The following is a 26,152-nucleotide window of genomic DNA, read 5'->3' on the forward strand; positions in this document are numbered from 1 at the left end:
AGCACCCCTCTAAGGGGTAGTTTGTATTTGTCAATTTCTAATAAAAACGTGCTACCAAAGCTATTTACCGCCGGAAACTATTCAAAATCGATAGCTGATGTTACTATACATATAAGTGATTGCTACCAAAAAATAATCGAAATAGCACCCCTCTAAGGGGTAGTTTGTATTTGTCAGTTTCCAATAAAAACGTGCTACCAAAGCTATTTACCGACAGAAACTGTTCAAACTTAATATCTGAAATCAGTATATGTATGACAGCCTGGTACCAAAAAATAATTGAAGTAGCACCTCTCTAAGGGGTAGTTTGTTCTTGACAATTATTACTAAAAACGTGCTACTAAAGTAACCTACAGTCGGAAAGTATTCAAACTTGGTATCTGTTATAATATGTATAAATGCTCTCTACCAGAATATTATAATAGGAGTTGCACGCCACCAGGGAATGGTTTATCTTTGACAATTTTCATTAGCTACCTAAACTATAAAACTTGCTTCCTATTTACCTATAAGGGACTATTTAATCATGATTTTTAATTTTTGTTGTTGTTGTTGGGCATTAGAAAATTTGAAGAATTAAAATAAACGCAATATAAACTTTCTGGTACGTAATTTATAATATAATTATTACCATTTCCTGGTATAACATGTATTTTATTCGTTATGCGAGTATTAAAACTAACTAATTATATTTATGAATCCTGGCATGTTCAACAGATAAGTTGTTTGGGCTTTTGTTGAAGACCTATGCAGTTATGGTGGTACCAATGATAGCATTTCATACACAAGATCATCTCTTCAAAAATATTGGAACACTTAGCTGCACCAATATGACAGAAACTGGCCATATCCTCATCCCAATAATTAACTGATACACACTGTAGAAATTGTAATGATGTCATCAGAGATTTTCCGCTTAGGTGAGGTAGTTGGTTATTTTCCTTTATGATAATGTTTCCTTTAAAGCCTGCTGTACCTTTCTCTAGTATATTTTTATCATAAGCAAAGGTACGGAAATTTGAAGTTGTAGTGTAAAATAAACCAGTCAATTGTTTTTTAATGTGAATTCTGTAATTGTTGATTTCTCGAGATTGATGGTATGCTAAAACCTTGGAAGATCCGGTAATGATGTCATAGTCATATGAGTTATACTGAACAGGTAAATCTGTTGGCCGGTAGAGATTCCAATTTTCGGATAAACTTATGTGCTTTTGTTGATGAACGAACTGTAGTACTTCCATGACGAAGAAAATTTCATTGCGATATACTATATCACTTCTTATACTATTTAAGCATAGTATAGTATTGAACTTTTTCAGCACCATACTATCAAAACAAAATGTTCATTTTTACAAACCGGAATTAATAAAATATCCTTCTCGTAAAGTCCAAATTTTAGAAAATAATTTGCAGCAGTCTTGAAACTATTATTATCTGATTTTAAGAAATTAACTAAATATCCTTCCACTGGAAAGATATCAACCGATGCTTTTATCTTTTTTTCGTTTACTAGAAAAGCTAAATAAACATCAATTATCACATCTGACAAATAAAGGTCTTTGAAGTTTACACCTCCTTCATCTTTCACAAGACATTCTAAATCCTTAGGATATATCTGTCTTCCATAGATGATGCACTGTTTTTTATTCCCATATTAAAATGTTTTTGTAACATTCACATCTGAAGCCATTTCCTCAAAATCTGACTCGTCACCGTCGCTGGGAAAAGATGTTTGCCTCTCCATCGATCGTTCTTCTGGGATGGGACTGATGGAAGAAGCTTCTCTAAATATATTAATTTTAATCTCATAAAAACGTTTTACAAATTTTGAAGGAGTCGACGAGAAAGGAGCCAGAAAACATTTTTTAGAAACACCCGTTGGTGTTACCGTTGGAATGAGTATACTGTCTGAATTTGCATAGTTTATTTCAGCATCTTTCGCAGCTTCAACCACTCACCTTCAGAGGAGCTCTTTTTCTTCCTGACCTGGAACAATAAACAAAGTTAAGTGTTAAGAGAAAATTTCTTATTATAGGTACGTACTTGTGTCCTCTGTTCCTCCTGATGATTGTAGATAATTTTACATTTTTCTAAGAATTAGTTATGTTACCAACAGACAGACGGGCTGCTTCTCTTCCCCTTACAGGTACAAGTTTCTTGGGGAAACAAAGTCACCATATCAGTTTCTTATTGTTTATTGTGGAAATTACAAAAACTTGCTCTTCGGGTACGAGAGTTACTCTGCCTTGTAGAATTATCATTTTGGCAGCTGTATATTTAGTATTGAGAAATTCACTATCGTCTTCCAAAGATGGTTTTGGTATGAAATCTTTATTTTGAAAAATATATGGTATTTATCTAAAGGCAAATGTTGCTTCGGAAAAACTATATCTTTTGGATCTCGATATAGATGATTAAAGTTTTCATTCAGGCAGTAGTTTCCTATATTTGAGTATGCTTTAATAGTTGCTATTTCAATTATTTTTTGGTAGCAAGCACTTATATATATAGTAACATCAGTTATCGATTTTGAATAGTTTCCGGCGGTAAATAGCTTTGGTAGCACGTTTTTATTAGACATTGACAAATACAAACTACCCCTTAGAGCGGTGCTATTTCAATTATTTTGTTGTAGCAAGCACTTATATGTATAGTAACATCAGTTATCGATTTTGAATAATTTTCGACGGTAAATAGTTTTGGTAGCACGTTTTTATCAGAAATTGTCAAGAATAAACTACCCCTTAGAGGGGTGATACTTCAAATTGTTTTTTGGTAGCAGGCTGTCATACATATACTGCTATTAAATATTAAGTTTGAACAGTTTCTGTCTGTAAATAGCTTTGGTAGCACTTCTATTCTTGGTCAGCAAATTACACACCACCTCTGAATATGTAATTTTAAACTTACTCAAGAGATTTTTTTAAATATTTTTTTTAATCCCTGCCCACCTATACTCTATTTCAGAAGTGTATAGAGCAATAAACTGGGGAATTCCGTTCTGTTTGGCTACATTTCGTGGTAGTTCATAGGCGCAGGTACTTATAATATTTATGAATTTAATTTTCACGGATTAAATGCCTTTATTTTGAAAGAGATTAAATACTAAATAAATACTTTTAATCCTTTTGTATAGGTACCTATCTTTTAACGCTTTGTAACATGCAAAAATGGGGTCAGGTAATATATACAGACTATAAATACTTTTAAATCATATTTTAAACGTTAGTAGTCACTGCTACGCTGTAGTGTAATCACAATATTATTATCCCAATATTTAAAAAATGGAGGTATTCAGTCCAACGAAAAGATGTACTAAAAATTCTCCACTATCGCTGAGTGAAAAAGTTATTATTTTAAATGTACATGATTGCATAAAACACGATTACCCTAGTTTTACTGTGCAAGAAATTGTTGAAAAATGTTCTCGAATGAGTGGAATTGGAAAGTCCACCATTTTCAAATTGTTGCGGGAAAGAAAAGTAGCAGGTCAAGTGGAATCTCCCAAGCAAAAGCCAGGACGACCTACAAAAGTCCTTGATGAAAATGCTAAATGTATAATTCGAAGAAAAGTTCACTCTTTTTATTTTAAAAAGGAAATACCCACCCTAGACAAAATTTTAATGGAGCTTGGCCGAGATGACAGTATTCCGTTGATAAGTAGAAAACTTTTATGGAAAACTTTAAAAAATATGGATTTTGCCTGGGAAAAGCATAACCGCAAAGCACTTTTACTGGAGAGCGACGAAATTGTTTGTTGGAGACGACAATACTTGAGAAGTATCAAGCAGTACCGCAGGGAGCAAAAGAAAGTTTTTTATCTTGATGAGACGTGGATTAACGAAGGTTATATAGTCCAAAAAATGTGGCAAGACAAAAATATAACCAGTGCTCGCCAAGCTTTCATAGAAGGCCTGTCTACGGGTATTAAAATACCTTCGGGAAAAGGAAAAAGACTTATAATCACACATATTGGAAGCGAAGAGGGATTTTTAAAAGAAGGTCTGCTAACCTTTGAGTCGACTCGCACAGGAGATTACCATGAAGACATGAACTCAGACGTTTTCGAGGACTATTTTGGTGAAATGATAAAATTTCTTCCGGCTAATTCGGTGGTGGTTATGGATAACGCAAGCTATCATTCACGGCGAATAGAGAAGGTATTGCGTTTGAAGCAAATTTGATAAAAAAAGAACTGCTGGCAATAGCAAACTTACACAAAACTCGTTTCATGAAATACGCCGTGGAAGATATAGCCGAAAAATATAATATAACTGTACTGCGCTTACCGCCATATCATTGCGAACTAAATCCTATAGAACTGATATGGGCGCAGGTAAAAGGATTTGTAGCAAGACAAAACACGACTTTTAAAATGAAAGATGTTAAGCTACTGTTTGATCAAGCCATTACGGAAGCGACACCTGAGAATTGCCGAAAAGCAGTCCAGCATGTAATTAAGCTAATTAAGAGGACAAAATGTGGGATCTTGACAACCTCATCGATCAGACAGTCGATCCTTTAATTATAATGTCAAGAGGTGATGACAGTTCGTCAGATGACGAAGAAGACTACAATCTATTATAATTTAAAATTGTTATACACTGTTCAAAAAGTGCCAGATCCAAAAGTGACATTTTCAACTGTTTTACTCTACATATTATGTTCAATAAATTTGTGAAAAAAATATATTATTCCATTTAAACAAAAGTAACTTTCTAAAATAAAATAGTATTTAAGTACATTAATTATAAGGTAAAAAACAAGTCCCAGTTGCACGCCTTTGGCGAACCGTTTTCAATGTTTATCAGTGGGTAACAATGGGCAAAACTCATAAATTGACCCAAAACCGGGTGGCACTACCTGCAATCAACGAAAAGAAAGAATTTTACATTGAAACTAATACCCAACTAAGGTAGTGGCATAAAATATTGGTGGATCACCAGGTACCACTTTTGCATACCTAATGAGGTTTTATTGCTCTACACACTTCTGAAATAGAGTATAGTCTATTGCCCGTTTTCGGCTTACCATTGATTTTAGGACACCCTGTATATTTATTTCTCTTTTTTATAAGCAACACACATATAAAAATAAAAAGTAGTAAAATTAAACGAGTGTACGAGTTACGAGTTTCATTTTGACTGACTGTATTATACTGTTTATTAACAACTCACAGTCAATGATGACTATTATAAAGCCATAAAATAATGATTAATGGGGGCGTTTAAAATCAATCCGTCCTTTCCTTCTCGCTCGTTATCCAATAATGCACACTCGACCGCATTAAATGCAATAAGATCGGAATCATGTGTGTGTTTATCTATTAAAATCCGGAACCGAAACCTAATTACCAATTAATTTGCGATTCCGACCGCTTTTGTTCTCGCTTTAGGCGCCACTATTGAAAAGAGACCGACCCTCCGTTTATAGAAATCCCGGCGCATAAAATAAAAAACGGTTTCGATTATGATAGTGATGAATGCGTCAGCTGATAAAAGCGAACCCGAGAAGAAGAACAATTCCGCCTTATTTGCATTTATTTTAATGTGTTTATGCCCATTTAACTGGTAAGGATTTATTGAATAGGTATAAAACGTTAAGTGGTAAGTGTGTTAAGCAGTATGTCATTCTAGTTTGACAGAAAGGACAGTTACTGTCAAAAGTTCGTAAAATAAAAAAAGTTTCGTTTCTAATACCTATGCCGCTGATATAAGGCGACCAGAGAATAATAAATCCTCCTTATTAGCATTTATTTGAAATTTAATGCGTATCAGGAGGCAAATTGATATAACAACAAGTGGTTTACATTAAATGAACTTTGCATTTTGGCACCGACTGCACAATTTACTTTTTTCCTAGTAATAAGCGTAATTGCCCAATTTGCATTATAATTGGATGCGTAAAACCGCGAATAAAATACAAAAAAATAAAAAATGGGAAGAAGTTAGGTTACAGGTACGTAACCGTACAGGCATTGCCGAAGAAGTAGTAGTAGTATTCCGGTGCTTTTCAGTCCAATTCGGTTTTCATCCTAATAGCAAAGAGCAATGCCTAAGTTATTATCAATTACTGTGACTCAGCCGTTTGCCGGCCCGTCCACAATTCAAAACCATGCATAAAACATCGTCCTTTCTCTCTCTATTCCGGCATTCGGATCGATTGTTGAACGGGCCGGGGCCTGGTTAGGTTGGGTCGTTCGTTCTCCCTACTCTAATAAGTTTCTCGTCATCGCGTCTCTCTCGCGCGCGCCGTTACGCGCCTCACGCCATCCTCGTCGGCTGACGTCATTATTCCACAGCACACTGTTCGGCTACACTGTGTGCTGCTTTCACGGAAAGCTACAACACAGGCGACCCTCCAGTCTATTTCTCTCTACAGTCGCCCAGTCGGGTCGTATGGTCGACCGTCTGACAAACAAAGGCGAACAGGTCGACTGTTTCGGTGGCCTGCTTCGCTAGTTACATATAACCATGGAATGGATAATTTCGAAACTTCTACTCTGTATTTCGAGCATAATAATGGAAATAAGATAATCAAAATTTGCGCGAATTAAAGCCAAGTCGGACGAGTAACATGTCAGTACTTGACATATTTATATGTAGGACCCATCTCCCTCCCCCGCAATTTTATAAAAGTCAAGAGGGTTATAGTATAGGTAAGCATCGTTGTTATCCGAGAAGGGATTTTGGAATAAAGGTAATTAAAAAGGTGAAAGACAGGAAGAGATACATCGGTCGGCCTCGGGTGAAAGAATGAAAGAGTGAGTGTGTATGGCCAGTTGCATTCTCGCTTCCTGCTCGAGCGGCGTCGCCGGGCATTTTTTCAAAGTCCGCCGCACTGTGTCGCATTTTATTCGCATCTCATTTAAATTGCCTTTTTTATTTTGGCGGGACTCGGATTTTATTTTATGGGTTATATTTACTAGCAACTTACTGTAATGAACGGGCATCGTATCTATGTACTGAGAACGTTCTGAGAATGTCCCAGCGCTAATTATTCTTGCAATTAAAAAAATAAATATTCCTGCCATCTAATACCGAATGTTCGTTCGTAATGTGCTCTTCAATGTTTTTCCCGTATATTTAATTTATGTTGTTGATATACCAAATAAATAATGATTTAATATATTGAATGAATGTTACTGTTGGTTTTTTTTAATGTTTCCCAATATAGGGTTAATGCGCTAGTTCTCGACCAGTTTAGTAAAATTTTCACTTTCAAATGTTGTGAAAATTGAAATATTAATCAATCACTTACCATAGTGACTTTTTCTAAATCTCTAAACAGTTCTAAATTATTTTAAATAAATATTTTTAATTGTGGTGTATTCTAAATATTTTTTTTTTACTAAAATAGTAAAAAAGTGCCATTTCGCTAGTTCTCGACCACCCCAAATGATTCGCGACCATTTATAATAATAATAATAATAATAATAATAATAATAATAATCATCATCATAATAATAATCATAATAATAATAAGAATAATAATAATAAATATTTTTTATTTGCATAGAAGAAACAAAAAAAAATACAAGTTTACAAAATCTAGTAATAAATTTACGCAAGTAAAAGGCCTACAAATTCAGAATTCTACCATGGCAGATTCTGGTCTTTAACATTCTGGCCCCTCACTTCATTAAAAAAAATGGTAATTTCAGTAACGCTTAACTAATAACTGATTAAATACGGCTTTTTCTTTAATCACATACCTAATAAACCTACATATAAAAGTTCTAAATTTGACAGTTTAACATCAAGCAAAACAATACACACTGCAAATACCCAAAAAACAGAATAAATTTTTTGTCAAATAACAAAAAATAGAAAAATTATTACAGACAATAAATAAATAAATAAATAAAATGATCCCAATACCAAAAATTGTAATAAATTACTCAAAAAACAGCCATTCAAAAAGTTAAAAAAGAAGAACTTAAATTATATACCCTGCTGATTCATTAGATGTACGATCATCTTATTACGAAAAGTATTACATGAAATTGATAATCGGTCCGGATCCAAATTTAAAGAATTTATTTGATAAGCAAAATTGTAAGAAAATGATCGTTTAAATAACTGTGTTTTATGTCTCGGAATGAGAATAGTATTTCTTCTTAAATTTAAATGGTGTACATCATTCCTAAAAGTTATTTTTTGATAGAGATAGGGCGGACTACGATATATTAAAATTTTATAAAAAAATGTTAAAGAATGAGCAATTCTTCGATTATTCATATTAAGCCATCCAAGTTCGTGAAGTTTATGGGAAATGTGGTTTCTCCTGCGAATGCCAAATATTAGTCGAATGCAAGAGTTTTGGAGCTTTTGCAGTCTACCCCTATCCTCATAATCAAGACACCAGCCATACACTACATCACAGTAATTACATTGTGAAAGGACCAATGAATCACATAAAAGCTTCTTAATATCTTTACTTAAATAGTGTCTATGCAAATAAATTAATTTTAAAGCAAGATATGCCTTAGAATGAATATTACACACGTGATGTTTAAAACGAATATTATTATCTACTATAAGGCCCAAACTCTTACATTTGTCAACAACTGGAATTCTTTCGTCCCCCAATTTAATGTTTATACCATTTAAAATATTATTTACATTAGTTCGATTACCTATGAATATTATAGATGACTTCAATGGATTTAATTTTAATAAATGCTTTGAAGAAACATCACAAATAGCTTGTAGGTAAATCCTGATTAATTTTAAACTCAGCAATTTTAAAATCTCCTGGTAAAAATGAATAATATAACTGCGTGTCGTCTGCGTAAAAATGATGGGCACAATGCTTTAATTGAAGATAAAATCTAGACGTGTAAATGATAAAAAACAAGGGTCCTAAAATACTACCCTGAGGCACACCACTTTCAACTTCCAAAGGATCAGATATTTCGTTATCTATTTTAACACGTTGAATCCGATTATTTAAATAAGAGGCAATTAAATTAATAGCAGCATCAGAAAAACCAATATAATGAAACGAAGACTTTAAAATTGAGTGGCCAACGAAATCAAAAGCTTTAGTATAATCCAACAACACCAGAGCAGAAATCTTACCATCATCCCTAGCCCGAATTACGTCATCAATAACGTCCGCCATAGCCGAAGAACAACTATAATTTGTTCTAAATCCAGATTGCTTGGGTGGTAAAATATTATTATTATTAAGAAAACTACGAATTTGAGAGTCTAGAATGCGTTCGAGAATTTTTGAAAACGTTGGTAAAATACTGATAGACCTAAATTGACTAAAATCTGTTGGATTATGCACTTTCGGCAATGGCAACACAAAGGCTTCTTTCCAGCATTTGGGAAAGTAGTTTTTATTAATACCCTTGTTAACATTATGTAAAATAAAGGGTATAATAAAAGGACAGCATAGTTGAATTAACGTAATATTAAGATTAACCACCCCGAATGCTTTAGACTTAATACGTAATATAATTGCAGAAATAGTATTATAATCAGTGGGACGAAAAGAATACTTATTTAAGGTTGGTAATGCATTCTGATCATAAAAATTAATTAACTCATCACAATTATCAATATTTGTCATTCTTGTAGTATCTATAAAATATGAATTAAATTTGTCGGTATTTACAAAGTATTTAGGAATTTGCTTCTGCTTCGACGGCAATATTTTTCTTAGTTCACGCCACTTGTCCTTGTATGTACAATTCTCAAACTTATCACTATAAAAAGCCTTTTTTTCCGCTCTAATCGCTGTTGTTGTATAGTTTCTAAGCTGTTTGTAACAATTCCATTTAGCTGGCAGTTTAGTTGTTTTAAAATCCTTTATTGCCTTGTTTCTTAATTTTTGCAATAGTTTAATATTATCTGTCAGCCACGGAGAATCTTTTTTTTTTCGAACAACTATAGTTTTAATAGGAGCATGCTTGTCGAACAATTTGAGTAAGTTATTGTTTAAAAAATGTATCTTATCATCTGTGGATTCGAATTCATAAATTAAATGAAATGGAACAGCCTCCAAATCCTCTTGAAAGTTGTTTAGGTTTATATCTTTTAAGGATCTATAAGATACAATGTGTGGTTGTACAATAGACTCCGTGACATTAAACTCACAAAAAACGCCAAAATGGTCAGAAAATGTAGAGCTTATTATGCCACATTTCAAAATGTCAACATGATTTGTAAAAATAAGATCTATAATTGAACTAGTATTGTTGGTCATACGAGTATGCTCGGTTATAAGCTGCTTCAAATCGAAAGTTTCACACAAAGAAATAAGCTTGAGTTGCGTGACTGTAATTTAATTTAGATATATCAATGTTAAAATCACCTAGACACGTTATATTATTAAAATTTGAAAAAATGTCAATTAGTGTTTCCTCTAAAGTTAAAAGTACATTTAAATGTTAGTTCTCGACCACTCTTTTTTTAAACAACTTTAAGGCGATTGGATTGCATTGTATAGACAACCTTAATAAAAAAGCCTTAACAAAAAATAACACAAAAACAAATATTTATTTATTTAAAAAAAAACACAAAACAAGTAAAAATGCTCTATGTAAGTAAAAAAAAACCAGATAGGAAATAGGAATAAAAAAGTTAAAGACAAAAACACGTGGGTTGGTTTTTAATAATAAAAAATAAACTAGCGCTTACAAATAAAGTAGCGCTTACAAATAAAGTAAATAGTTAAAACTAAATTTGAAAATTACGTACTTTAACATTCATCACATTTGTAGTCTTGAATTGCGGCAGTATTATATGGGGTATCAATGAATTTGGTGCATTTTTTGTGATACCATTTTTCACAATAGTCGCATCCTATATTTTTTTATCATTGTCGTCCGTATCACTGTTAAGTTCTTCGAAGCATGTTGCATATGGTATCTTACTCTGCTCTGTCAAGCTTTCAGGATTTTCACCATTTTTTTTTGTTTTTTCTTCAAAGCCTTTAAAGGTTTTTGCTTTTCTCCCTTAAATTTTTCTCTTTCTTCTTTTTTCTGAATTGTTTTAAGTTTCTTTTCTGTTTTCTCATTTTCTTTTTCCTCATAATATTTCCTCCACTCACTAGATGAAATCGCGCTAGGTGTTTTCAAGAACGGTTTTTTTCTGTTAGTGTTACTACTTCGCTTGATTGGCTCAGGGTATACCAAATGATTGTCAAATGCTTTTGTAAAAGAACATGATGGTTTATTTGATGTTTGCAGCGGTAAGCTGTTGGTAACAGCTGATAATTTTAAGACTTTAACCTTTAGAAAATCATCACAATCATTCTTGCTTTTATCAGAAGTGGTATCGACCTTTGCATCACTGGAAAAATGATCTCTTATAATATTAGGCTCAATATTAGGGGTAATATTAATGTCATCATCGAGGTCATCACTTAAATATTCTCTAGTAGAATCAATTTGTGTATTAAGGTTACCAGTAGTACTATCATTGTTTATATTAGAGTTATTATCAGATGTAATTAACGTAGGAGTACTATATCATTATTAATTGATAAATCATTATCAATTATTTGCAAGTCAGGTTTACTTGAGCAAGAGGTTTTTATTTCTACTTCATGAGGTGTAGCTGCTTGACTATAGGGTTGAGAATCATCTAGAGCTTTTGGTGCTTCTATCACAGGATTTTTCGTAATACTATTGCGTTTTTTTGGACTTTGTTTTTCAATATTCTCTTGCAGAAGTTGTATTTCATTTAGAATTTACTTCAGGGTTAATTCCATAAGATTTTAAATTTTCTTTAATTGTTAGAATTACTTTTTTTGCTGATGTTAAGTCTCTTTGTGAGATCCTAATCGCCTTTGCCTGGGTAATTTGTTTGTTGAAAGAGCTTCAGCTATATCCTTGACACATTTTGTATAATCAACAGAATCAGCATCTAACGGAAACAACCCACATTTCCGAAACCCATTTTTGATACTCGCTTGAAATTCTTCTACATTGTTCGACAATACTTCATTGAAAATACTGCAGAAATTTATTTTGCTTACTGGACAATTAATACTGTCTGGTCTACTTTGCCAGTTGCGAACCGTTTTTTTCTAATGGGTTTTCATTGGTTTGAACAAACTTACATCTGCATATGGGTTGTATTGGAGGGTAGCGCATATAAATTAACTTGGTTTTCATCACACCATTTACTTAACGACATAGTCATGTACGATTTATGTCCATCAATAAAAATAATTAGTGGTTTAGGAATATTGTTTTCCAATGTCCATTTATGAAAATCATTCTGAAGTCATCCATCCTTTCTCAGATTTCCCTAACACCCATCCTTGTGGCATATTTTCGACAAGAGCTCTTGGGAATCTCACATAATGAAATAATACTAAAGGTGAGGAAATGTTCCCACTTGCATTAAACGTCATAAGAACAGTTATATTTTCCTTTTCGTTTCCAAGTTTAATGTCGTAAAGATTTTTGTAGCCTTTAGGTCCCAGAATTTTTCCTGATTTAGGGCATAAACAAAACCCGGATTCGTCACAATTGAAGATTCTTGTGGGATCACCAAAAATTTGCATAAGGTTGTTTTTAGTTAAATATTCTCGCAAATCTAAAAACCACTTTCGTATTGAAGTCTCACTGACCACTGCCCTAGCCTTATTAACGCTTTCCGCTTCTCTTAGAGATATCTCGGGATTCCTTTTTAAAAATCCTAAATACCAGCTTTGTCTTGGTGTGTTGTCCTTAAATAATTCCTGGCCAGATCCTTGAATCCCAAACGCTCAAGTGTTCGAGAACTAGCGCATTAATCCTATTTATGATGTTGCCTGTTTTGTTTCACACATGATTGTTACATAAATCTGTCCTTGTCTAACGCATTATCTGATAATATTTCGCAAAAGCGATTTTGCTTTTATCTCCTTTTATCGTTGCCACATTTGCATAATTCTTGGTAGACGTATCGGCTTTGGGTGGCCATCATAAATTTAATTTTTTTGTCCTACGCCTCTGTATCATTTTTGCTGTGGATTTTAAAAGCTTTTGAAGCAACTTGAAAATTAGCGTAAAAATGGTCGTATACCTAGGACATTATCTTATCAAATACGTTTTAATTTCTTTCATGTTCATCTCCTAGATCAAATAAATTCAAATTTAGACAGAAAAAGAGACGTTTCGACTTGTAACCAATTTTCAATAAAATAAACTCATTTTTTCTTAAATACACCCTAGTACTTTTTATTATCTTTTTTGGGGCCTCTTAATAACTTAAACAGTATGGGGGTGTGTCCTTCTTGGCTTTACACGTTGTTATTGACATGGGCCTATCCTTCTCCAACACTTTATCTTAATATTTTAGGTTCAAAAGTACCTTCCATATTAAAAAAAAATTGTTAGCGCAATGCGTTTAAAGAAAGACCGGGTTATGTTAACAACAATGAATAAGACGAAGAAAGAGAAATCTCAAAAATTAAAGTTTAGGATCACCAAAAGATGGTTTCTGATTGGTTTGACTATTATATACCCAGTATTTCAACCCATAACAGTGATTTGGCAACAGAACCCTAAATAGGTATACAAAACAATAAATTCAAGCTAACAGGAATTTTTGCGTCAGCTGTCAATGTCATTTCTGGCAGGTGCCAACACTGGTAAATAGATTCTAACCTAACTAATTAGTAATATCATTTAAAGTTAACTAAATCTGTGAAAAATCATAAAACATCTGTGAAAATTTCAAAAGTATATTTGTGGTGCTTCAATTCCAAAATATGTAAATATATTTTTGACCAATTATCAGAATATTCTTGGAACAAGTGCATCAAGACTATTAAATACGACACATTTTCGCAGGAATAAAAAATATTGTTTTAATATTGGGAACCAAATTAACGTTTATTAATCCAACATATACATATGTTTACAAAGGTGTAAAAAAACATCATTGTAACAAGAAATGACAGACGAAATGCGAATTAAAAGGCATAATTTCAGCTTCTCAACGCAGTTGAGGGCTGTTATAGCCTATAAAGTAGAATAATTTATCCAAAAAAAAAAGTATATAATAGTAAGTACCCAAAGAAAAAGAAATAAATAATGCACAAAAATCGAGGAAACACATTTAAAACATTTTTACATAAATAAAATGAAAAAGAGAATATACAAAAATAAAAACCTATAACAAATCCAAAATTCATATTTTTAAATGCATTGCTCTGTTTTAATCCTGGAATGCTACTTGGGGTACATTTGTACCCCATCATTAATCATATGTCAAGTTAAATGGAAGTGGGCGGGGGAACGAACGCCGACGTCTTATTAGTTTCAAGACGCGGCAAGTTAGTTCGCGTGCGACAATTGGCATTGGCACACGGTTTTTTCTTTTCGAGATTTGTGATATTTGGGGTTAGCGCGTACCCCAGTGTAGCAGTTTAGGTTAAATATACTCTGTGATTATTTCGCTTCTCGGTAGATTTTGGTGATTATTATTATATGAGTAAGTATCTTTTTTTTGAAAAATATTTCTAAAATATGTCTATAATACTTTGAAAATATTTTAGTTTTTTTTTTAAGTTATTATATTTTTCTTTGATTTTTGAGTTATTATTGATTTTCTTTGTTAGGCTGCACGAATAATGGCTAGGCAGAAAAAGTTCTTCGACCTAACAAAGCCTGAAGATGTCGGAGAAATTCATCGCATTCTCTATGAATCTGATTCAGACAGTTTTTCGGATGACAGCGAGGAGGAAGATGCTGTTATACCTGATTTTAGAGAGGAGCCAGACGAGGATGAAATACGTGGCAATCAAATCAATCTTAATTCTTTTTTTGCACCAGAACAGACTCAGGATACCTTTCCATCTGATACAGATTCGCAAGATGACAATATACCATTGTCAGAAATACAGGCGATCAACAGAGATATGGTGGAAATTTTACCAGTGCCTACCAAATTAAGGGGTAAAAATGGGTTTATGTGGTCAGGTAAGAAAGGCGCAATTCATCGTACACCAAAACGAAATCTGGTTTTGCATTTACCTGGAAACAAAAACGAAGCAAAACATATAACATCGGGAACTGAAGCTTGGAAATTATGTTTCACTCAAGAAAATCTCGATAAAATTACCCAATATACTTATAATGAGATCCAAGTTCAACGATTGAAATATTTAAATAAGAACGATGACCAAGATACTGATGCACCTGTTATTACGCCAGTAGGTAAGAGACCCTCTTGGACTAAGGATACAAGAAGCATTGAACTCCAAGCACTTTTCGGACTATTTTATTATTCCGGTGTTATGAAAATGGCCGGAGTTTTGACCAAGAAACTATTTAATAAAGACACAGGAAATTCCAATATTCCGTGCTACCATCCCCGAGGCACGTTTCAGGTTTTTGATAAACTGTCTTCGCTTTGATGATAAGCAGTCCAGAGCTGAAAGAAAAGAAACTGATAAGCTTGCAGCTTTTCGAGAGGTATTTGAGAGGTCAATCGTTAAAATAAAAAACCTATATACTCCTTCAGAATATATTACAATTGATATACAATTGGTGGGTAAACATTAGAGGGCGATGTCCTTTTAAAATGTACATCCCTTCAAAGCCCAATAAATACGGAATCAAAATTGTGTTGTCCTGTGATGCCAAAACAGCTTTTGCACTTGATGCTGAAATTTATATAGGAAAAGGTTTCACACCAACTGATTTTCCTGTAGCTCAGTATTACTGTAATAAGCTAACCAGTTCTGTCCAGGGAACAAATAGGAACTTGACCATGGATAACTGGTTTACTTCTATTGAGACATCTTTTGGAGAGGAAAATTACCATTGTTGGTACTGTGAGAAGAAATAAAAAAGAAATTCCTGAGTCGTTTTTGGAACTCAAAGAAAGGAATCAAAATTCTGCCATGTTTTTCTACAGTGGACATCTAACACTGTTATCATACTGTCCATCCAAGAGTGCTAAAAAAGCAGTAATTATGCTTTCGACAATGCACGAAAAAGGTGATGAGCCATTTACGACCAAGTTACCAGAAATTATTCAATTTTATAATTCTACAAAAGGAGGAGTAGATACTTTAGACCAGTTGTCATACTTATTTATAAGCCACACTTATTCTACTGGTAGAAAAACACGTCGCTGGCCATTATGTCTTTTCTATAATTTGTTGGATATTCTGGGATATAATTCAATGATTCTTTTGCGTGGCTCTGGTGAAGTGAATAAAGTGTGAGAGGAGAGAATACCTCAAGAAGCTTGCCCTTGACCTGGTCAGACCGCACATCATGAGTCGTTTAGAAGCTCCAACTTTGAGGCGCGAACTCCATGAAACTATATGTAGGGTCCTCAAGATAACCACTTCAGAAGAAGTATCTACTAGGCTTACAACAACAGTGGGTGGGTGTGTGCTTTGTCCCAGAAGAGAGGATCGAAAATAGAGAGTAAGCTGTGCTGTATGCAAAAGGTTCGTGTGTTTGCAACATCAAAAAAAAATATGCTCAGTGTGTGCCGCATGAACATTTTATTATGGATGTGCATTAAAAGTGTTCTTAGAGACTCGGTTTAAGTTATTATTTTTCTATAAGTGAATAAATTTTTCGTTGTTCTAAAATACGACGTGTTTTATTTGGGGTACGATTGTACCCCTGTGTAGCAGATGCAGAGTCGGAAATAAGTGTAGCATTCCAGGGTTAAATAATATATCTGGAGCTTAGATTTCATGCATTTTCGGAAGTCTTTTGTCGTTAGCAAAAGATCAGTAATATATTTATTTACTACAGATGCAATATTATAAGAAAATGGTCGTTTAAAAACTTCTTTTCGATGTCGTGAAATATCTAAACGCCGTCTATTTCTAACATTAGCCTGATGATGAATATCAGCTCTAAATACCACCCTATCCAAAAGATATTGTGGGCATCTCATCTTAAGAATAAATTAAATTATAGCATTATATTATAGCAAAATATCACATAATGTAACTCTCTCCTCAATGACATATTAAGCCACTCAAGATCTTTTAACCTGTGCGACACTCCATATGGCTTGCGAATACCAAAAATAAATCTTATACATGTATTTTACAACTTTTGTATGCGCTTTTTATCTCTGTTGTCTAAACAAGGGCCATACACGGTATCACAAAAGACAAAATGAGAAAGAATGAGAGAGTCGCGCAGCATTCGCTTAGTATCTACATTTAACTCATTGGCGCTGCGGATAGAATAAAGTTTTCAACATTGAATAGGCTTTCTGCAATTTTGATGTCACATGATATGAGAATCTTAATCCTACATCAATGTACAAACCTTATCCTTACCTTTACTATATCTTTATCATGTATATGATATGATTTATTATGTATATGATGAAGGTATTGCAGCCACCGGTCGTTTTTGAAATTTGAGCAATGTTTAATTCATGTATTTGAGTGCCAATGTATTTATCACTAAACTCAGTCTTACTACCCTAAATTATCTGAAAAAACGATTATCTAAAACAAAAATAACATTATTTGAAAGAAAAAAAACACTTTTTGTGATTTGAGTGCCGCGCTCCAGTTAAACGCGAAATTTCAGAAGTTATTTTTTTTATAGGATGTGCATAGACCACTGCGCATCCAATTTAAGGCGAATACATAGGGCGCCGCCATTTGTTTGGTCTATGGTCAGCTTCTGTTACAGCTGTTTTGGCAATTTATTTTGTTCTGAATTAGAGCAGGTTATTTATTTGTTCTTTCTGCTTACAAATCGAAATCTCAATATTTGTTTTGTATTTATATATATAGTGCATTTTAGTTTTTTTTAATTTTTATATAGGATAGAATTCAAACACCAATTGAGGTTTCACCTATGTTTATGGTCATGTAAATTATTATGGATTTAATAAATAGCAGTTCGTATTTTCTTTAAGTTTTAAATGAGAGACTGTCGTGTCTAAATTTTGAAAAACTAGAAGATACAGGCAGATATCTTCAGTTGATCTACGAGCCCCATCCCATTTCAGTTAGCTCAATAGAAAAAAATTCTTAATAATTGCTGTAATCACCAAAAACAGACAATTTATGTAGTTTTGTGCACGTTTTATAATTTTTGAATAGGCTTATTACGATTAATCGAAGTTTCCAATTAATAACTTTAACTTTACTCATTTTTACAGATTACACCAATGTCAATGTAACTGCATTAAAAAAAAATCTGTGCTATACAGGAATACTTGGATTTGAGTCCTTGGTCTAGTGTAATACAACCCTTGTATATGCGTAAAGAATTTTATTAACAAGATGTTTTTGACATATTTAATATTGTAAATATCATTTGGAGTGTTGCTCAATATTCAAAATCAATTTTAGCGGTAACACTTCGGTAATGTTAATAACATATATCAACCGACTTACTTGATGGTACTATGAAATAAGAGGTACTAAATTAATTTGTTACTACTTGAGGTTAGTAGTAAAGGTATTAAAACATAGTAGTTATTATATTGATTTAAAAATGCTTGCCATTTATAGAAAACTGACAAAACCCATTGGTTTAATTACCTTTTTGTCATGCTTAAGGAAAGCCTAGGTATTACAAGACACAAGTTTGATCCTAAACCAAAATCAAGATTTGAGCTAAATTGCAAAGGAGTAGGATTATTATTCCATACACTTCTACTTCTAAAAATATGAATCGGATGTTAAGAAAATTTATATAAGGTTGATATAAGACAATCATATTTCAGATTGCCAAAAATACAAAAGGCACACAAAAAGTTTCAAGATGGTCTTGTAATAACTTGTAAGTGAGAAGGTACTAAAGTTTGCCCGATTTGACAAATTTAGCAAAAATTCCACACACAAATTTTATTGTGATAGCAAAGCCTGTGAAAGGTATTTTTTGAGGAGTCATATACAGGAGTCTGCCCGAAATGTCAGTACAACTTAAAGATAATGCAATGTTTCCTCTGAAAATTGTCTCTAGATGTATTCGTTAGATATTCTTAGAGCAGCATGGTCTTCTTTTCCAAATGAGGTTGTGGTGTTTACAATAACAAATAATATATTGATTCAAGAGGTAAAATTCTCTGTGGCTTCACTATCATTGAAATAGGTACTTACTCTTAAATACTTTATAGCATCAGATACACTTTGAGATAAGGTCTGGGCTGCCTAAAAAGTTAGTTAGCTAGTAGAAAGTTACCTAAAATAAGTAAAGTACAGGGTCTTTCCCCATATATTGACCCCCCCCCCCTACAGGGATAATACGAAAAGTAAAAAAAAAAATTTAATACAAAACTTTTGGGGTTTTTGTTCGTTTAGAAACGTCAAATTTTGACAGATGATCAGTTTTTCTTATGGAACATCCTGTATATGACTTCATAATGTGTTACCTGTTTTGAGATTTTTAAATGAAAGATATAACCTGTGGATTGGACGAACTGGGCCAATTCGTTGGCCACCATACAGTCCAGACCTGACACCTCTTGTTTCATTTCTGTGGGGTTACCTGCAAAATAAAGTTTACGAACAGAGAACTGAAAATGTCGAGGAGCTCCGCAGAAAAATTATTACCGCGATACATGATATCAATCAAAATCATATGGTGGTGGTCATATAGAGCAGTTATAGTTATAATTACGTCTAAATTAAAGTTTAACTATTGTTAAAATAATGTATCCTTGTCAACAAAAAGATGTTAAATATCACCTTAGTAATAATAAATCTTCTGTTTTTATTGTTTCTACTCAATTCATTTATCTTAAAAAAAACGCCAAACAATAACAATGCAGCGCTTACCAAGATTTTCAATATATTATTTTTTTAAAGTGTGGAGCCCGATATTTCCGAAACGGTTTAATAAAACATAGTTAAACTATATATATATTTGAAATCAGAAAATTCGGCTCTTTTAACTATGAAGTCATATACAGGGTGTTCCATAAGAAAAAACTGATCATCTGTCAAAATTTGACGTTTCTAAACGAACAAAAAGAAAATTTGACATCGGATTCAAAAATTTAAAGGAAAAACCCTAAAAGTTTTGTATTAATTTTTTTTTTTTAACTTTTCACATTACCCCTGTAGGGGGAGGTCAATATATGGGGAAAGACCCTGTACAATACTGTTCGTTTTACCATTATGCAAAAGCCGCATTATAGAAACATGAATAATCTTAACTTCATAGTTCAGTTTAAAAAATCAATATATATTTTGGATAATTTGTTCCCAAATTTTAAGGTTCCTTATTCCTGGATGCTGTGCAATTTAGAGATATAACTCCATTTAATATAATTTCTATTTGTATCTTTGATTTTTTCCAAATGTACCAGGTTATATCTCATTAATTTAAGCAGATGATATTTTTATTCCATTTTTCTCGCAACATCAAGGGGTAGTTTTTATGCTGGTTTTTATGGATGACTGTTAAAAGATGAGAATTAAAAATTAAAAAAAAAACAACAATGTATATTTTCTCTCAAAACCAAATGATAAAGACAAGGACGATTAGACGGTCAATTAGACGGCGCAGGTCTTGGCCCATTCTATCCTTTTTCTTTTTACGTCAACTGTCAATGTCATTTCTGTCAGATGTGAACACGGATAAATAGATATTCTGTACATAGCTGCGCATCTAAATTTACCTTAACACGCAATTTTACTGTAAGCAAGAAAAAAGTTGCTAATAAATGAGTGATCTTCATCTAGTATGCAAGTTTCTCTCTTATATAAGAAAAAGTTTGTTATTCAACCCCGTATATTAGGTTGAATTTTAACAATGAGGTTATGGTTTTCCGGCTCTTTCGCCATAACTTTATTATTTACTCTGTATGTAAATTTTATAATTTTTTCGTTAATAATGTGGTGCTAGGAAGTGGCAATTGAGTAGAATATGCAGAGAAAAATCCTTCTTGGATTTCTGAAAATTGCCATAAAATTGGTCGTATTAGATTTTCTTTGTCTTGACTCGTGATTATTGCCATAAGATTGTCTTTCTCTTACACCTTTCCTGCATTTATTTAAAAATATATTAAAATAAATTGCGCTTTGTCAATGTAACTTTTTGCCTTTTCTAAAGAAAGTTTTGTTAAACTTAAAATCCAATGTTTCGAATATTTTTTTTAAATACGGCACTGTACTTCTCTTTTCTATTTCTTTATCCCTAAAAATATTTTCGAATATCTATTGCCTTTTTTCTTCTACACATGGTTATTGCCAGAAGTCTTTCCTTCTCTAATGCGTTATCTTATAAAATAAGTTTTAATTTTTGTCAACTTAATAACAATGGTTTCGCAACAGAACCCTACAAAGGCACGCATGTAAATTTACCTTAACAGGATATTTTCCATCAACTGTCATTTTTGACAGATGATAACACTGGTAAATAGAGGGAATGTACCGTTACCAACTGTAAGCACTGAATTTACTGGACGTCGTTCCGATATTTGTTTCAGTTTACTGATTCAGTACTGAATGACGTCATAAATGCGTCAGTGACGTCATTAATATTTACTGGATTGACTGGGGATAAAAGCTACTGTAGGTACAGTAAAATAGTGGGGGAATGTCAAAACCTATATATTTGTGTTCTGTGGTCAAAACTGTCAGAAGTGTTGTTGATGTTGATTTCTTGAATCTCTTTTCAGTCATATTTATTTTATTAAAAAATGTGGTCTGGTTTTAATAAATCAAAACACCGTACCGGAAAACAAAACAGAAACAGGTAATTTGGTTTTATAGGTTATGTTGTGGTTGTGAAAACAGTGCTGAAAACTGTTCTTTTTTTGCAGCAAAACAGCACGCTGTATAAAATCGGAACGACAAATTACAGTAAAATCAGCACAGTACAATCCTGTACTAACAGTTGAAAACGGTACATACCCAGAGATTGATGTTAGGTTAAATAAATCGAAAGTCCGTGAAAACCGTGAAAGACTAGTCAGAATTAAATAGACCAACTAAATAGAATTTTATTTGCGTTCATAACAAAGCTTCAATTTAAGCACGAAGCATTATACACACTATCATGTATATTTGTGGTGCTTAAATTGAACCGCCGAGGTATATGTAATTTTTTTTTGACCAATTACCAGAATATTCTTGGAACAATTGCATCAGAACACTATTGACGACATAAGACGCATTTTTGATATAAAAGGAATATCAATATTGTTTTAATATTGGGAACCAACTAACAACAAATTAGTTAATCGCAAGGCCTTAGAGAAAGACCGAGTTATGTCAATAACAATAAGTAAGACGAAGAAAGCTATATCAAAAAATCATCAAAGTTTGATAAATGCGCGGCATTTCAACTAATAGCAGTGATTTAGCTACCGAACCCTATATTTAATGTAAAATGTAAATTCCATGTAAATTCATCTTAACAGGAAATTTTACGTCAATGTCATTTGTCATTTCTGACAACTGTCAAGACTGATAAATAGACATTCTAATCAAACATCAAGAAATATTTTATTTGTTTTTTTGAGGTAATTAAAGCTGTGGAAAAATAAATAGATAAATCCAGAAGTACTCATGTGTGATATTATCCGCAGTATGTTCCAAGTGTCTACTTGTGGTGTTTAACCTCTTCCACTCCATCGTATCCACGTATGGATATTTTTAGATATGGCAATATTTACCACGATATCCGCATATGGATATTCATATAGGGGACATTAACGCACTGTGTAAAAGTGGTGTAGGCCTCTGTAGTTTATTGTTCAGCGCGGTAGGACATGTATATCCATATGGGGATATCATGTTTAGTCTTTTTTTTTGCAATTCCTAGAATAATGTAAATGTTTCAAGGTCAACTTTCACTCTGGTGGGAATCTAACGCACAGGCAAGATATTTATTTAGTGAACTTTTGGGGTTCGCAAAGAGCGCATCACGTATTTTTCATGCTATTACGTACGCATAATTTTCGTTTTATACTCGTTATTAGTCAAAATGGATTCAGACTACTATAGAGAATGAAAGTGATGTGAGCTATGAACTGTCTAGTGACTTCGAGAGCTACTCGGAAACCGACTACTCATCAGAGGATGAAGAAGAAATAATTGACGGTGTTCAGATGAGCGGCTGGACGACTGTAACGGATCCATTTGAGGATAAGCTGCCAAGTAATATACCCGAATATTTGACTACGATTTTCACCCAGCAATTGACTTTCAAGAGTGCATGGAAGCTGTAAATTGTTTTGAATCGTTTGTAAGTAGAAGTATTGTAAAGAAGCTACGCGAGTGGACCGATCAAAGAGCCAATATATATATTAATAATAATCCACATAACGCTATGAAAGTTTTTGGTTTAACTTATAAAACAGTCGAAACAGAAGAAATGTATGTATTTATAGGTAGCGCTGTTTTTTCTTACTGGATTGACCAAGTGTGTGCAAATTTCAGATTATTGGAGTAAAGATGATATATGCACTAGTCCTCCAGTGTTTCATAAATCTGTTATGAGCCGAAATCGCTTTTTAACAATTCTTAAATTCCTTAGATTTTCAACCCCAGAACTTGCCAAAGCTAATGCACCGCTTAGCAGATTAGGCATTTTTATGGCACTTATTAAAGAAAACTGTCAAAACTTAGTAGACCCAGGTCCGGTTTTTGCAATAGATGAGCAACTTATGTTATATAAGGGCCGACTGCATTTTCGCCAATATATAAAATCCAAAAGAAGTCGATTTGGAATCAAAATATTTTCGTTATGTCCCAGTAAACCTGAACTTCGAGGATATACATGGAATTTTTGTATATTTATTGGCAAATATATATATGACATATCGCACCTTCCAGGAACAGAGAACCTTTCCTTTTCCGAAAAAATAGTGGTTTACCTTTGTCAAAATCTCTTGAACAGTAATCGTGAAGTGATTGTCGATAATTGGTACACATCAGTTCGCCTTTGTGAATTTTTATTGACAAAAAACACTTTTCTTACCGGCACAATTCGATCGAATAGGGGTGTTCCAAAAGATTTGACATTGGTTCCTTTAGAAAGGCAACAATCATGTTTTGTTCGCAAGGATATGCTTCTTCTAGTTCGCTACAAGGACAAGAAAGACGTTTATCTACTTACCAGTAAACATACTGCAGGATTTTGTAAAAAAGAACGATATGTTGTGGGAGGAAATGTTATCTATTACAACAAACCAAAACATATTGAATTTTATAATCAGAATATGGGATCAGTTGACGCGGTAGACCAAGATATTGAACCATACAGTCCTTTGCGGAAATCCTACACATGGTTTACCAAAATAGGTACGCACCTTCTACATCTTGTGATTGAAATGTTGTTGAACTCTAGAGTATTTTACAGCCAAGCACATCAAAACAAAGTTTCAATGTATAAATATACAAAACTTTGCTGCCGGGGTATACTTTTGAAATATAGCAAAGGTTATAAAGAAATGGATGATAAAAAAAATCAACCTACCACTTCATCTAAGAAACCGTTGCATGCCATGGCTGATTTTCCAAGAGAAGTTGGTAAGAAGAGAGCTCTACGAAAAGTTTGCGTAATTTATAAAAGACGTGGAGTGCGGAAACTAACGAGAAAATGTTGCATTGCTTGCCCGGACAAACCTGAACTTTGCTCATCAGAACATTTTAGAAGTTTTCATAAATAAAAAAATAATGTTCTTTTTTTGCTTTGTACTAAATGTAATGTTAAAATTAATATTAAAATGTAAGACCCTGTTTATTTTTTAAAGAATTGAAATATTTTTCTTAGTCATTAAGATGAAATTTATCGGTCTGACCGAAAAGGGGTCAGGATATTTACAAAACTAAAGCTAGCTCAGCGGTACCGTAAGTAACCATATATGGTTTACACTTAGCGTTTCCCCTCGGGAATTATTTTTATGGGTTTCGATAAAAGAGTGAGATAAATATTTGATTTATAAAATTCATTTGAGTTTTGGTCACTAAAGAATGAAGTTATTTAATAAAAACAATAAAGGGTGCTGCGACGTGAAATAAGCTGTGTTGGTTTGGTGTAGTGTTTTACTACAAGAAAGGGAGTGTTATCACAGAGCATGCTTATTTCTATCTTATTGATTACACCGATATTTTACCTTTTTAATTAAAAAATTGATTAATGACATATTTTAATGACCGTTGTTGTTTGTCTTGCTTGTGTTGTTGTGACGATTGTTTATTGTTTCTTGTTAAGATACTGAGCTGGTCTGGGACCATTGCACAGCTCGTTGTATTTAACAAGGCTTTGTATCTGGAGAGGACCCTCGCGTTTTGGTGTCCATTGCACCCCTCAGTACAAAGTGTGTTATCGTCAAGTGGTCTAGATCGGAGATTGCTGTCTCAATCTCATGTTTTATGATAATGTTTTTGGTAGCATTTTGGCTACGGTTTGTGAGTAATGTAGTGCTCACGTTTTGGCATATTAAACGATTGTATATCATTCAATATCAGTACGTTGTCGTTACTGGGACATTTAACAATCGGATAAAAATAATAAGTTGGTGAATAATGAATTTTGGGATATTTAAGTTAAGTGGTTAAATGTTGGTGAACATGAATTAAATGGTTATCGTAAAAGTAAAATCACTGAGCAAGTTTAAAACATATTAATTCATAGTTTTCATATTAATGAGTTTTGCTTAACTTCTTTTTTATTTAATTAATTTTACGGGAATAAGTGTGCTCAGGTTACTTTTATTATTTTAGGTCTACACGTCACCTTCTCTACTTTGGAGTCGCCCAAGCGCCCAGTTGTTTTACAAGGTGTTTATTCTATTTTTATGATTTATTTTGATTATTTTGGACTATTTTGAATTTATTTAACGTATTAAAAATTATAAAATTATTTAAATGATGCTCACAGGTTTTAACTATTATAAAAATGTATTAGTAAATAAATTTTGTACTTTCCCTTTGTATGTTTTATTTTATAACATTTGCCATGACTTTATAAATAAAACAATAGATATCGTCAAATTTTATTAGTATCCCAATGTGGATATTTTGGTATAGAAACGATATCCAAGTGTGGATACACTGGTACATCCATATATCCTTATGTGGATATTCTGGTAGACACCACAAATTGTTATAGAAATTTAAATTGTTTTAAACAAATTTTCTGGCATTCTTAGATAAATTACTCTTCTATTCTACATCGAAACTTCAATAAAATTTATATTTTAATAATTTTTTCCTGGTTCGAAAAATGGCCTGGAGCGGA

The 26,152-nt window shown here is 33.0% G+C and overlaps 1 protein-coding gene across 1 annotated transcript; it reads left to right on the forward strand.

Moving 5' to 3' along the window:
- Positions 1-21,480: 21,480 nt before the first annotated feature.
- LOC126742745 (piggyBac transposable element-derived protein 4-like) lies at positions 21,481-25,841 on the forward strand. The gene is made up of 2 exons (XM_050449537.1): positions 21,481-21,658; positions 21,726-25,841. Exon 2 carries the CDS (start codon positions 23,403-23,405, stop codon positions 24,576-24,578), a length of 1,176 nt encoding a protein of 391 aa, XP_050305494.1. The 5' UTR covers positions 21,481-21,658; positions 21,726-23,402; the 3' UTR covers positions 24,579-25,841.
- Positions 25,842-26,152: the final 311 nt, after the last annotated feature.

Source organism: Anthonomus grandis, chromosome 1 (genome assembly GCF_022605725.1).
Source record: "Anthonomus grandis grandis chromosome 1, icAntGran1.3, whole genome shotgun sequence".
Classification (NCBI taxonomy): domain Eukaryota; kingdom Metazoa; phylum Arthropoda; class Insecta; order Coleoptera; family Curculionidae; genus Anthonomus; species Anthonomus grandis.

Bases quoted from the DNA above. Each gene is read 5' to 3' on its own strand.
- LOC126742745 (XM_050449537.1), top strand. From the start codon at position 23,403: ATGAGCCGAAATCGCTTTTTAACAATTCTTAAATTCCTTAGATTTTCA.